The sequence below is a fragment of the Narcine bancroftii genome, chromosome 7 (assembly GCF_036971445.1).
Source record: "Narcine bancroftii isolate sNarBan1 chromosome 7, sNarBan1.hap1, whole genome shotgun sequence".
Lineage (NCBI taxonomy): Eukaryota > Metazoa > Chordata > Chondrichthyes > Torpediniformes > Narcinidae > Narcine > Narcine bancroftii.
In genome coordinates, this window is record NC_091475.1 from 87362729 (window position 1) to 87378513 (window position 15785).

Consider the following 15785-nt stretch of genomic DNA (forward strand, 5'->3'; position numbering starts at 1 on the left):
GCTGTTAGCTCGTCTCTTTCATACCAACAAAATTGATGTTCTAGGCTAGTCCGCTATGCCAGTATTTGATCCATATCTTTCTAAGACCTTTTTTAATCATATATCTGTCCAAATATCTTTTGAACATTGAAGTTAGCCCACTTTCACAGTTTCATTTGACAGTTTATTCCAGATATGAACCATCCCCTGAGTGAAAAAGAAAGATATCTTTCAGGTCCTTCTTAAATCTCTCCCCGCTCTCTTTAAGCACTATAGCTCTAGAATTTCTAACCTGGTTTTTAAAAAAAATTGTGTGCATGCCTCTCAGGATTTAATAAACCTCTACAGGATCATCCCTCCACAGTTGGGAATGAAAACCCTGTTTATCGAACATTTCCATATAACTCAAGCCCTCCAGTCCCAGCAACATTCTAATAAATCTCCTCTGCACCATTTCTAACATTGATATCCTTCCTATGGCTTGGTGACTAGGATTGTACACAGTGCTCATGGCACGGTCTCATTGATACTTTCTAGACTTGTATCCTGAAATCCCAACTTTTGTACTCATTATATATACTGCAAAATTCAGGCTGGTGTGTCAAATGCATTCTTTACCATTGTGTCCACTTGAGTTGCTAATGTAAAGCATCAATGAATACAAAACAAGGGGATCATGAGAACACCATTTTGGGATTCACTCAGAAGTCTGATAGCTACGGGGAAGACACTTAAGCTTGTTGCTATGCACGCTGATGTAAGAAAATCAATCAGAAAATTTGTTTCCAAATGCTATTTTGCAGTAGATAAGATTAACATACCTATTGCATCTATTAAAGGGTACAATCTGCCTTTTTAATCAACAGCTGTAAGCTATAGTGAATGTTCTCAAGCCGACCACAGGTCAGCTTTCTCGGCTCCCTCCGCAAGGCCTTTAAATTCATGGCTCATTCTAACCTTGCGAGTGAACATAAGTTAGTTCATTAGACTGGCAATGTTTCAAGCAGATGACTGATCAAGCAACTTCACAATTTTCTGATGGTGATCCAGGAATATGGCTAGAAAGGTATAGCTTAGAAATCTTTTTCATCATGCAATGTTGATGTGCATTGTGCAGCACAAACTGGCCATGATACGCACCTTATACTGTGCTTCCAAAATTCGACCTGCTTCTTTCTGATGCTTATACACAAAATAGACCCTGACCCCTGGGTTGGTGTCCAATGACATACAATGCATGCAAAGCCTGCAGATGGTATACCAAAGTAGATCTTCATGACACAAGGCAGGAGTGACTGAGCTGGATTTATGCTAAAAATTGGAAGTCTTTAACATTCCTTGGGTCTCTTCCTCCAATATGTTGATTACTGAATGTCTCAACTCTTGTCATTTACAAAATAGCTTCAGGGGGAGAGGAATCAGAAGTAAGACGTTGCCACTGTTGCATCTCCTATTGTGCCATCACGCAATTATGTACATGGCAACATGAATCAAATATAATAAAATTAAACTGCTCACACATGGGGAGCAAACTGGCAATCTGTAAACTGAGAATGAGCCTCTACCGATTTAGAACCATAATGATTCTCTCATATTTTCTCTCAGCATTCATTATCAATCTGCTTGTGGCTCAACAACACATTGTAATGATATGTGATGCTAGTTAATCTTCTGTATCCAGAAATTAGATGCATGTTATTGAATATAAAATTCAATTTAGTGACAGACCCATCAAATTTTCCAATCTTCTGCAAGGTCATTAATTTATTTTGAAAGAAAATGAAACAAAGAAACTAACCTTTATCCTTGAAGTGCTGCTGTGATTGATAAACCACGTGAACTCTGCTTTCATTTATAGTTACATTGGAATTGCTTGTAGCTCCTTCCACAGAGTCCACTAACCTGTCTATACTTTACAATCAGATCCTGACACATACAAAATAAGTTCCTAGTATTTACTTCTGTTTTTCAGCTTCTGGCTGATCTTGAGAACAACATTCTTTTCAAAGATGACCTTGAGTGCCAAAAGCTTATTTTAGAAGCCATGAAGTACCATCTGTTGCCAGAGAGACGACCTTTAATGCAAAGTCCAAGAACAAGGCCTCGAAAGTCCACAGTTGGAGCTCTGTATGCAGTTGGAGGGATGGATGCAAACAAAGGTAGGCATCTCGTGCAATTTTGGAAGTCAAAGCAATGGAAATTGCTCCTTTATTGTGCTAGATATATCTTATTGATGTCATGGAACTGAATTTCAGAAATATATTAAGCCACCACAGGCTCAGCATGTCAAATAATGGCCAAATTTCGACTTAAACAGAAACTGTTGTCAGTAATGATTAGTCAATGAATGTTAACATTAGGCTTTTTCAGGTGCATTCTATGCTAAGAATGCGCCTGAAGAAGCAGAAGCGGCCCTTTAAATTGCCATTCAGGTGGCAGCATTTAAAGCACAACGCTGGCCACCTGAAGGACATAGCTGCACAGGATGCGGCTCTGAGCACACTCCGGCTCCTGCCCAGTGTCAACTGTGATCAGCAGCCTGACCCTTTAACATTTGCTTTCAGCCAGCTGCATTCAGGTGGCCGGGGAGCCACTGAGCTGAGCTGATTATCCGTCTTGGAGGAGGGTTACGTAGCTTGCTTCGACAGCACCTCCTGCACATTCAGGTGGCCTCAAAACAGCCACATATTGCCTAAACATGTGGGGCATTTGGCCACCTGAAAGTGCCTATTGATTCATTAAGCACAGAGGAAGATGCTTGATCCATCATGGTTGTTGTCGTACTTTGAAGGATTCACCATATTTAGACAGTAATAAAAATGGTAGAAATATTCAGGAGGTCAGGCAGATCGATGGAGAGAAAAAAAACATTGTTAATATTTCATGCTGATGACCTTTCATCAGAAGGGGAGTAAGTTAAAGTTCAGAGAACAGACAGAAAGGGACATGGAACACAAGGGAAGTTCTAATAGGTGGAAGGCAGAAGGCATTAAATTACACAGTGATTGATGTTCAATGTAATGGGATAGGGGTGGTAATGAGACAAGTAAAAATGCAAAAAGAGGTCCAGAAAAAGATTAAATTGAATGGCAGGTTCAATACTGAAAAGGTTAACATCACAAAATATTAATTCTTCTTCAACCACCATATTTCTGACCTGCTATGTTTTTACTTCAGCTCATCAGAATTGTCAGTATTTTGCTTTCACAATCACATTTCAGTACTATTCTTCTACATTGCTTTTTGAACTCAAATCATTATTTGAACTCAAATGTCTAAAGTTTGGATCATGAAGTATATAAAGTATATCACTCACTTTCAATTGTATCCAGGGTTAATTGAGTTAGCAATGATATCTGAGTGAAATTGCATTGAATCTGAATTTAGAATGAAAGTTCTGTGAAACATTCACATTGATGTCACTAAGGTTTTCCAAGCTTTAGGCAGGCACCAAGTGGCACCACTATTCAGGTAGCACATGCTTCTGCCTCACCATATAAACTAGAGTTCACTTGCACTTGGAGCATATCAAACAAAGATATTGCTTTGATCGTTCATAAAGGGGCAGTCTGCTAATGTTCTTAAACATGATTGGACAGCTTTTGGATTTTCTGATGACCGTTCAGGAATTTCCATAAGTTCAGAAAGTCTGCTCAAACTAACAGGACCTGGTATTTCATCATTTATTTGACAAGCTTATTTAATGATGCTTCAAACTGTGATACTACTGGCATGCTAGATCACCTCGGAAGGGTCAGGAAAAGCGACAAAGATGAGCACATCTGTGCAAAGCCATCTCCCAGAGTCTTCAGAAGAGACTTATCTTGCCTGGACATCTGCCATGGGTAATTTGTATACCGGCTCAGGTTTTGCAAAGTTGTCATCACTGAGATAAATGATACTTCACGGGGAGGATATCAGGCCCCAGTGAATGCTGAAAGTAATTGACCAGGCTTGTGTGGCAATATGGGCACCCATTATTAAGCCAAACCTTCTTATCAATAAAGGGTTTTGAATTCCTGGAGATGGGTGGTTGAGGAACATCAGATGAATACCATATCTCTTACATCATGCGTGAACCCTTTATAGCAATGAAACAGACAATAAAGCTATCTATACCATGGTATGTTTTCAAGAGTTGTCACACCTTGCAGTATATGACCTCTGGGGAACCCCAAGCAAGGTTGGGGACTTCTCTGTGTGGTTCTAATGATGCATGGTCGAGAAGTAGCAATGTGAAAGGAAATGCAGGAAGAAGTACCAGAGCCTGACGGCTCTGAGGTGGGGGGTGGGGGGGGGAGTCTGAAGTAGAAGGAGGAGGAAGAGTAGCAAGAGCAGGAGGAAAGAATGCAATCAGGAGGGAAGTCCCTTGCTCAGAATCATAGACTCTCTTCCATCTGAGGAAAGGAGAAAATACTCTTCGATGATGTTTGCTAATCTCTGACATCATGCTCTGCAGGCCCATCACAACTGAATACATTGCATGAATGAGTGGGTGGGGAGGGGGGGTGAAGGAGGGAGGGAAGGGAGGGGGGAAATGGGGAGAAAATGACACTGTGTATATTCAAGAGGGAAATGTTTGTGTATATTTTGGTCAATATGGTTCATAGTGTGAAAAATAAAAAAAAAATAAAAAATGAGTGAATCCCTGGCATTCTGCAAGATCTCTATATTTGTTAAAGAGTAAAACACTGCTTTAAAAACTGAAATTTGGACAATGTTTACTTTCTTATGAGAATCGCATTTTTACTGATCATCATGACATGTCTGGTGAGATCATGGAATCTCAGAGCATTACTCCCTGTGCATTGCACACTTGAACCAGACAACAGGTCACCCTCCCACCCACCCCATCACATACTTTACAGTGGTGTACAAGATAAAACTTCTACCATGCATTTTATTAAACAGATCACTATTTTATGGTCTTGAATGTGAAAGCAGAATCCCTCTCCTCTTCAGCCTTTTTTTTCCATTGCATCCATTGTATACAGTGCTAATTGTGGATACCTTTAAAAGCTGATGCCCTTCTCGAATGGACAAGGTATTAGCCACTGCACTGAATTGAATGCTGTCTCATTGATGACCCACACTGTCACTTGCATTTGGTTATGAGACATCTGAATGCTGCTTCATCCTGTATTTTGGCCAATTTCATGGGTTATTGTTTGCTGGCAATATTTGACAATAGATCTAAACAAACCACAAAAAAAAAAATTGGTCTGATTTAATTTCATGGGGAAAGATGCTCAGAGAATAAAAGAGAGCAGCAGGTTATAGATTTGGCAAATGTATCTGTGACTATAATTGCTACTTTTAAAACTCACGTGCTTCTTGCACTTCATCACACATCTGGAGTCATGGTTCAAGGTTAATTAACAGAGTGGATCTGCAAGGAAAAATAAGTAAACAAAATGGTTCTCACTCCTGTTGCCAATTTCAGATTGGAGCCGAAAGAGAATATTATAATTATGGAATCAAATTTCATTGCTGCTTCTCTTCTGTAAACTATTCCTATTTGACTGGATTTATGCAAGCAGTCAGATGCGTATTCATAAAGTTGATTATAAATGTACTGTTCAGCTGCTCAATGGTTTATAGAAAAATGAATAATGCATTAGATTCACTTCCCAACTGAATTTAATGAATATAAATGAAAATGCTGACAAAAAAAAATGCTCAAAAATGTTTACCAAGGACAGTGCGAGATGGTGAGGAACTGAGGTCAGAATAACATGCGCCAATGCAAAAATCATTCTGCTGTTGCACTGCATTCTATGGAGGTTGTTGGCAACTAGATAAAGTCAATATGGGATATAGCCCCATTATAGATTGAATGGGTCCAGAATAGGATTTTTTGATACATCAATTTAATATTTGTGTTAAAATGCTGATCAGAAATATAATACTAAAAGTTATTTGTGTGTTTAGGCTTAAAATTCAGAAATGTTGACAAGGCAGCTCTTTTATGTGAGAAACACAAGAACTCTAACAGCTAGAATCCTGAGTTGTTGGAGGAACCTGAAGGGGTGGAGGGGGTGGATCCAGTCAGCATCCATGGTGGAGAGGGCCAATCATCATTTAACTGAGTGGGAAAGGATGAAATCAAGTCTATCAAAATCCTATTCTGGACCCATTCAATCTATAATGGGGCTATATCCCATTTTGAGTGGAGGAGGGTGAGAGAACAATTGAGGTAATAGGGCAAAAGGTGGAAGAGGTAAAGTGACAGGTAATGAGATGGTCCTCTTGGAGTGGGGTGGGGAAGGGAAGAGATAGAGAGAAAAGTAAGACTAGAAATAGGTAAAGGAGAGAAATAAACAGTGGAACTTAAAATTAGAGAACTCATTGTGTACATCATTGAGTTTAAAGCTGTTCACAAGGATTATAATATATTTTTTTCCTCAAGTTTACATTTGGCCTCACCCTGACAATGGAATAAGCTGAGGACGAGACATGTCTGTGTGGAAATGCTGCATGATGTGAAAAGATAGGCTACTGGGAATTCAAGTTGATGTGGTTTTACGTGGATGGAAAAGATGTAAAAATCCCTCAAAAATACTTGAAAGGTCAAAGAGTATTCTTCCATATTTTGGTTGACTTTGATAAAAGTCCCTCGATTAGCATCAACAATTTTCCTCTGCATTTATTAAATTAGATTGGTACTTCATTGGCAGTAAGTATGGATGACACTTTCCAAGTTCTAGTTTTTCCCAATTTCAAATCATGTCATCTTCACAGAAACATAAGCGACGATATTCCGAATTCCTATCTTATTAATTCAATAAATCAAACTTCGTAGTTGTCACTGTAAGTAGCTTTAATTCATTGATAAAACATTTTGCATAAGTTCACTTTGAGATTTTCATAATGATGACTAACGAAATGTAGTGTATAATGATAACGATATTCAACTTCAAACAAATATAAAAGAAATAAACAAATATTAAGATGAATTCAAAGAATATCTCGAGAGCTTACATCTCTGATACGATTCTTCAAAGAATTAGATACAAACTCTCCGTTTGCTCAGATATTATGACATATGACATCATAGTAACTATGGTAACACTACAAACAATAATTTTCCTTAAAAGGATAGTCAGAAAATTAACTATAAATCAAAAGAAAACAAAGTTTTAACCTTTACATTCTGACCCCTTGTTATTATAGTAGATATTAATGACTACTCTGTAATAATTACTTTTACAGATACAAAAGTAAATATGGTAAATATAAGATTTGAAATCAAAGCTCTCCGCTTCTTGTAAAAGACAGATTTTAGTAATAGGTCTGTTTAAGTAACCAGTCTTGGTTTTAATCTGCACTTTCTGAACAAAACCTTTTATGTCTGGAATTGTATCCATGATTTTTCTCAGCAACCATGAATTTCTCGGTGCAGAATAATCCATGATAATTCCAATGTCTCCGCAAACAAAATTGCATTCAGCTTTAGGATAATTTTGACTTTTTTTTGTAATAATGTAAGATATTCTTTAACCCATCTTTTCCAAAATAAATTGACAATAGACTACACTTGTCTCCATATCCATCTTGCATAAATATCTTCTTTCTGAAATTGACCCAGAGGCATTAAAGGTTTAGATTTAAGAAGTAAGAGATGATTCAGTGTCACTGCCTCAATGTCATTTAAATCGACAGAAATTTTCGTTACTGAACGACTATTTAAAACAGCTTCAATCTCACACATTACTGTCTGAAGATTGTCATCATTCAATATTTGACCATTCAAAATGGAATTAAGAATTTTCCTGATTGATCTAATCATTCTTTCCCACACACCTCCATGATGTGATCCTGTGGGTGGGTTAAATATCGAATTAATTTTCTTTTGAAGTAATGCATCATGAATTTGATGTTGATTCCAATTTTGAATGGCTTTTCGTAACTCTAATTAAGCTTCTGTGAAGTTAGATCCATTATTAGAACGTAATTCTTTTACTTGACCACATCTGGTGATAAAACGTCGAAGAACATTGATAAAAGAGTCTGTATCAAGCGATGACACTACTTCAGTATGAATTGCTCTCATAATCAAACAAGTAAAAATAGCTCTGTATCATTTTTCAACACTTCTTCAATTTACTTGTAAAAGACCAAAATAATTAACTCCCAGGTATGTAAATGGTAGCCCATCAGGTAAAACTCTGTCTTGTGGCAAATCTGCCATTTGTTGTTTTCCAGGTTGAGCATTTTCATGTCGACAATTAACAGTGTCCATCTTGCTCACCATGGTAGTGGCAGTCAATTCCATATGAGGTATGGTGACTGATTTTAATGGAGCCACTCTGGCTTTTCCCATTACAAATCCACAATATACTTACTCTTGGATACTTTGCAGTACTAAATAACTGACAGTACCAAAACCACCTTCACTTGCATCAGCAAAATGGTGTAACTGAGCAAATGTGGCAATTCCAAAGTCTGAAGTTTAAAACATCTGATGACTTCAAACTCTCTAACATTTCAAAACTCTCAATACAATTCATCCAATCTTATGCGATGGAATCTGTTATAGCTTCATCCCATCTAAATTTTCTTCTGTACAATTCTTGCAGAATTTTCTTGGATATTAATAGTATTTGTACCAATATCCATAAAGGATTATATATTGACCTAACGATCGAAAGAATACCTCTTCTTGTTAAAGGCCATTCCTTCAAAACAATTTTAATTTTGTAAACATCAGTTTTAATACACCATTGTACTTGTAAAATTCGTTCAATAGGTAGAACGTGACAATCCAAGTCTAGTTGTTTTATCTCCAATGCCTTTTTTCCCTTGGGAATTATAGCCAATGCATCTCAATTGTTGCTATCCATTCCCTAAGGAAGAAACCTCCTTTATTACAGATCTCTTTTAACTCATGATGAAGATATATTGCTTCTTTTTCTGAAACCACTGAAGTAAGAAAATCATCAACGTGGAAATTATTTCTGATGATGCTTATAGCTTGAGAACTAAATTGCTTTTCATTATCTTCAGCACATTTCTTGAGACCAAAATGTGCACATCTTGGTGATGAAGTTGCTCCAAATAGATGAACTGTCATTCTGCATTCAATCATGTCTTTTCTGTAATCGCCATTAGGCCACCATAACAATCGCAGAAAATCATGATCTTCTGATGGTACTTTCACTTGATGAAACATCACTTCAATATCTGCAGCAATTACAATAGGCTCTTTACAAAATATTATCAGAACACATATTAAAGTACTGGTTAAGTCGGGACCTTGTAGAATCTGAGAATTCAAAGAGACTCCTTGAAATGATGCTCCACAATCAAATACTACACGTAGTTTCTCCTTTTCTGGATGTATAACTCTATGATGAGGTAAATACAATTTTCTACCGTGTTTGCATTCCAAGATTCTTCTCCTACCTTTTCCATATAACCTTTGCTTATCATATCTGAAATGACATTGGTAAATTCCAAATGAAAGGAAGAATTTCTCTTGAATTTTCTATTCAAATTCAACATACGCTGTTCTGCAATTCTTTTAGTATCTGGCCTAAAATTTCCATTTTCTTCAAAGGTAATGCTATGCAGTAATGACCATCAACATGTTTAACAGAATTTGAAACTTAATCCAGAAATTGTTTGTCCTCCTTCGAAGATTCTTGACTATCTTTGCGACAATCAGGGAAATCAATTTTAAGCTGTTGTTCCCACAGATCATTAAGCTTCATAACTGAAATCCTGTTGACATTTACATTTGACAACTCCTGATCTTTATTAATTTCTCCTCCTTTTTCTTTTCTTTCTTTGGCTTGGCTTCGTGGACGAAGATTTATGGAGGGGTAATGTCCACATCAGCTGCAGGCTCATTTGTGGCTGACAAGTCCGATGCGGGACAGGCAGACACGGTTGCAGCGGTTGCAAGGGAAAATTGGTTGGGTGTTGGGTTTTTCCTCCTTTGTCTTTTGTCAGTGAGGTGGGCTCTGTGGTCTTCTTCGAGGAGGTTGCTGCCTGCCGAACTGTGAGGCACCAAGATGCACGGTTGGAGGTGATATCAGCCCACTGGCGGTGGTCAATGTGGCAGGCACCAAGAGATTTCTTTAGGCAGTCCTTGTACCTCTTCTTTGGTGCATCTTTGTCTCGGTGGCCAGTGGAGAGCTCGCCATATAACACGATCTTGGGAAGGCGATGGTCCTCCATTCTGGAGACGTGATCTACCCAGCGCAGTTTGATCTTCAGCAGCGTGGATTCAATGCTGTCGGCCTCTGCCATCTCGAGTACTTCGATGTTGGTGATGAAGTCGCTCCAATGAATGTTGAGGATGGAGTGGAGACAACTCTGGTGGAAGCGTTCTAGGAGCCGTAGGTGATGCCGGTAGCGGACCCATGATTCGGAGCCGAACAGGAGTATGGGTATGACACGGCTCTGTATACGCTAATCTTTGTGAGGTTTTTCAGTTGGTTGTTTTTCCAGACTCTTTTGTGTAGTCTTCCAAAGGCGCTATTTGCCTTGGCGAGTCTGTTGTTTATCTCGTTGTCGATCCTTACATCCGATGAAATGGTGCAGCTGAGATAGGTAAACTGGTTGACCGTTTTGAGTTTTGTGTGCCCGATGGAGATGTGAGGGGGCTGGTAGTCATGGTGGGGAGCTGGCTGATGGAGGACCTCAGTTTCCTTCAGGCTGTCTTCCAGGCCAAACATTTTGGCAGTTTCCGCGAAACAGGACGTCAAGCGCTGAAGAGCTGGCTCTGAATGGGCAACTAAATTGGCATCGTCTGCAAAGAGTAGTTCATGGACGAGTTGCTCTTGTGTCTTGGTGTGAGCTTGCAGGTGCCTCAGATTGAAGAGACTGCCATCCATGCGGTACCGGATGTAAACAGTTTCTTCATTGTTGAGGATTCTCCTCCTAATGGTCCATCCAAGCAACGTTCTCATGGCATAAGGTCCGCCATTTTGACTCCTTATTACTTCTAAAGGTTTGAAACCCTTTGGTACATTAAATCCAATTAACATCTCAATCTTAGCATCAATCTTGGGTAAGCAAACATCTTTTAGATGATCCCACTGTTTGATATCATCTGATATGGATTATTCTCTTTATTCACAGGCATAGTCCTCTGAGTATATTCACTTGGAAGATCGCAACATTCATTGCTATTCAATCCAGCAATTTTAATACCTGAAAATATATTAGTTTCAATGTTCTTTTCATCATTTATTGTCTTCAACAAGATTTGTGATCTTTTACCATGAAGATTAAGTTTATTCATCAATTCAAGAGTACAAAATTATGCAGTCTTCAGTATTAAGCTTTATTTTTTAGCTTTAACCTACATAAGAACTATTGAGAGAGCTTTCTAACCGGCCCCCATAAGACTGTTTGTCTGAACCAAAGCTAAGGCATTCACTTTGACTTTGTCTTTAGTCTTGGAATCAGATTGTTTGACTTCCTGCTCAATTTTTCCACATTGAGTATGCAGTAACTTGAGATGCTTTAAACTGCATATATCACAACCTATTCTCTTATACAAGCTTTGCTGATGTGTCCTTTACACAAGCAGCCAAAACATATTCCATTCTTCTTTAAAATGGTTAATTTCTCATCGTGTAACTTTTTCTCCAATCGTGAACGTCTTTCTAAAACATGTGCATGTTTGCAATACAAACCTCTTTCCTGTAGAGTCTGATCTTCTTTTTCCTTTGATCTTTGTTCTTTCTTGTGCTTGTATCTGACACAGCAGTAACAACGTTACTTCCCTTTGGTTTCTGTTGAAACTATGATTTAGACTTCTTTATACCTTTAGGAATTATTGAAGTAACCTTAATATTTCCAAATACTCTTATGGTGTAAACATACACATGCCATTTCATGAATTGTACAACATCCTCAAAAGTGGCATCCCTTTCAGGAAGAATCTTAAGCTCTGCAACTTTTGTTCTCCATAAGTCCTTCAGTTTATAAGGCAATTTATTGACAATAATCGACAAATTAACAGGTAAATTCAGCTCTTGAAAATGTACACTACTTCCTATTGTGTTACATCATCCTCTCAGAAAGAGTGCATATGCTTGTAAAGCCTTTGCATCCTCTGATCTAATTGCTGGCCAAGAAAGAACCAAGTCCATGTGGGCCCTTGTGATTTTATGTTCATCGCCATAATGAAGGTTCAATAATTCTTTTACCCTTTTAAAACCTTGGTCTGGCTCCATATATTTTCAAGTTTTGACTAACTCCTTCACCTGTCCTCCAGTATACTGCTCTAAGTAATACAGATGACCTTTGGGATTTTTAGTATTAGTTCAATATAATGTTCAAAGGATTTCATGAATGGATGAATGGATGAATGGATCTTCATTAAAAACTGGAATTTCCTTCTTTGATAAACCATATGAACTTTGTTGCTGAACTAACATAGCAAAAATTTCATTTTGTTTTGTTATGAGTGATATTATATTATCTTGTCCACCATAGCTTGTGATTGGTTTTCTTGTTGTGAATGGAGCATATGGAACGTGATCCAGTGCCATAGTGATGATACTCAATAGATGATGTCTCTTCATGTTGTTGAAGTACCAGTGACAAGTCAAGGATCTCAACCAATGCCACCACTTACATACCAAGGATCCCTATCGGTGCCATAGGGTGTAGGACCTTGAGTTGTCACTGATGGCATTTGTGCCTTCGCATGCATAGCTCATATGCTTGAAGCACGTGAAGCTGTACTTGCTGTACATGCCTTTGAAGATTTTCCTACACTCATAACCATGGAAATACTATCATCAGGATTCACATCAGAACTTTCAGATTGACTCTATCTTCAGCATTTAGCTCGGTTCCGCACCAGTGGGGTTTTGCAATGTACTTTCATCTATTTCATATCCACTAACCTTTAAGTTAGCTAATGAGGCCTGCAGTGCCTTAATGGCGTTGTCTTCTTGCTTCATAGTTGAAGCCGTTTCTTCAAGGGTCGCTGCCAAATGTTTTCGGTCCACTTTGCTGGCTCAATTCATGATCAAACAGTTTTTTGAGAGAAGCTGTTCGATCGACATCTTTAGCCCATTGAGATTTATTCTTATCCATCTTGGGTTCTTCACACTGCAGCCTGTTTTCTTCTAGCTTCCTGGTTCCAGGGAACTGTAAACAATTCGTATCTTGTGTTGTCACTTTAAGATGATTGCAGCTTGTCTCTGTGTTACTTCACAAATGGGCTTCATTATCAGGTGTTTACAATAGCTTTCTAAAGCATTCTTCTGGGTTTCCTGCCAGATTCTGGCTGGTAGCTCTTATCTTTCTCCAAGGTTACAGGTGTCTGCAGTCAGACAGACAATCTCTCAGAGGCTTCTGAAATCTTCTCACAGGCAACTAAACTTCTTTAAAGATTAAATGTTTTTGACTAATTGAGTTTTTCCAGATATATTACTAGCCTTTCTTCCAAACAAAATTCACATCATAACTTTTCTTTGAATAAGAATATTGTTGACATTTCCAAGTTCTAGTTTTTCCCAATTTCGAAACGTCATCTTCATAGAAACATAAGCGATGATATTTCGATTTACCATTTTATTAATTCAATAAATCAAACTTTGTAGTTGCAGCTGTAAGTAGCTTTAATTCATTGATAAAACATTTTGCATAACTTCGCATTGAGATTTTCACGATGAATAACAAGCATAATGAGCACTTTGTAGATACTTGCAAACAGCCAGAGTGTCACCAGTCAATTCATTTAATATCATTTCAATTAGCACCTACTTGTGAAATGTGCATAACATTCTTCATAGTTTCTGTAAAGTTCACTGAATATGAATTCTTCAGTATTTCAAATAAGATCTGTTTTAAAACGTGTGTATGGATGTAACCTACTGTAGTGGCAGCAACAATGAAAGAGACTCACAGCCACCACGTTGGAGGTTCTCAATGACCATTAATTTCAAATCCCAGGCGCGCCACTTTAAGGACAGCCTGAGCTGCACCCCCTTGTGGGTGGTGATGTCATAATATCTGCCTGAGGCATGCACTGACAAAAGCCACGAGGCAAGGGCGATGCCATCTTCTCGTGGCTGCCGCACCATGTGGCGGTACAAGCGGGGCCAGTTTGCCATGAGTATGTGTACTGCTACACAACGCCACCCCAGAACCAGCTTATGCATCCTGCCACTTGGGCAGATGTCCTCGGCACTTGGTCTGAGCCATTTGAATCGGTTGCGAGAGGTCTAGGTGTGCCACTTTCAAGCGGTCTACCATAAATAGTTCACTTTTACCCCCAATGTCCAATGTGAAGGTCTTGCCGGAACACTGGAGGAATCTGAACAGGCCTTCATAAGGGCACTGCAAGGGTGCAATGTGCGGGCCATGTCAAACGAAGACGAATTTGGCCACATCCAGCTCATTGGGCTGATCAGGTGCTGTGGTGCGTAAGAGGTAGGGGGGTGGCCAGTGAGGCGAGTCTGCTGCGGAGATCTGCCAACAGGGTTGTGTGATTGGTCGTGGAGTCTGTTTCCAGGCCAAAGAACTCACCGGACAGTGACAGTGGTGCATCGTACACCAACTCTGCGGATGACACCTGCAGATTCTCCTTCGGGGGTGTTCTGATGCCAAGCAGGACCCAGGGCAAGTCGTCTGCCCAGCCAGGACCGGTGAGGTAGTCCATGAGTGCCAACTTCATGTGACGGTGAAATCGCTCCACCAGGCCATTGGCTTGCAGGTGATACACTGTGGTATGGTGAAGCTTAAGCCCCCAGTAGGCTTGCCAACTGGGTCCAGAGGGCAGAGGTGAACTGAGCGATCCTCTCACTGGTGATGTGCGTTGGGACTCCGAACCTGGTGATCCACTGAGCAATCAAGTTCCTGGCACACGTCTCAGCAAAAGTGTCCTTGATGGAGATGGCTTCCGGCCATCTCGTAGTCCGGCCGACCACTGTCAGCAGGTAGTGCACCTCTCTGGGGCCCCACGATATCAACATGTATGTGCTGGATCCTTTCGACCACCGGGTCGAACTGTTGAATTGGGGCCTTGGTGGCCTGGCACTGTGTGCAGCTCCTCATCATTTGGGCTACTTCCTTCTTAAGGTCGTGCCACACAAACTGCTCTGCCACCATCTGCACTGATGTCTTGACCAAGGGGTGTGTTTGATCATGGACTAAGGCCCGCGACCTCAACTGCAGTGGGACTACCGGGTGCAGCGAACCAGTGGAAACGTCGCAGAGCAGCGTGTCTTGGCTGCCCGGCAAATGAATATCCTGGAGGCAGAGCCCTGTAAAGGTGGTACGGAGGGCCTGCATTTCTGCATCTTCCTTCTGTGCCAGCTGGGGGGTTTAGGCTGGGTGCGAGGCTGTGGATTGCGTGTCAAGAGAGCGGGACTGCCACAATGTTGTCTCTACCTGCCCTCCACAGGATGTCGGTGGTGAACGCCAACATGTAGGAGAGGTGGCGCTGCTGCCGAGCAGACCATGGATCATTTGCCATAACGAGGGCCTGTGTGAGTGGTTTGTGATCAGTGCATGCGGTGAACAGCCTGCCCTTCAGGAAGTGTTGGATGGCCAGGATCTCCTGGTCGAAGGTACTGTACTTGAGTTCCTGAGGTCAAAGGTGCCTGCTAAAGAAAGCCAGTGGGTGCCATTGGCCATCGACCCACTGTTCTAGCATGACCCCAATGACCGTGGCTGAGGCATCTATCGAGAGCATGGTGTGGGCCTCTGGATGCAGGTGGACCAATAGTGTGGCGCTCGCCAGTGCATCCTTTGTGGTTGCGAAGGCGCCCTCCGCCTCTTCCGACCAAACCAGGGCCTTGTCTTTTGCAGTGAATATCGAGAATAACGGTCGC

General features: G+C 40.2%; 1 protein-coding gene and 1 long non-coding RNA gene across 5 annotated transcripts in view; one reads left to right on the forward strand and one right to left on the reverse strand.

Annotated features, from left to right (window-relative positions):
* The window catches only part of LOC138739103 (kelch-like protein 1), a 394023-nt gene that overhangs the window by 301336 nt on the left and 76902 nt on the right, over positions 1-15785 (forward strand). For all 4 annotated transcript variants that reach the window (XM_069890588.1, XM_069890587.1, XM_069890589.1 and 1 more), the window contains one exon: positions 1952-2138. In XM_069890588.1, the coding sequence (XP_069746689.1) occupies positions 1952-2138 (187 nt within the window). The remainder of the gene's footprint in view (positions 1-1951; positions 2139-15785) is intronic.
* LOC138739105 (uncharacterized) overlaps positions 4879-15785 on the reverse strand; it is a 31884-nt gene continuing 20977 nt past the window's right edge. The window contains exons 2-3 of the long non-coding RNA XR_011342002.1: positions 5307-5368; positions 4879-5172 (exon numbers count right to left, since the gene is read on the reverse strand). This is a non-coding gene — a long non-coding RNA (uncharacterized lncRNA). The remainder of the gene's footprint in view (positions 5173-5306; positions 5369-15785) is intronic.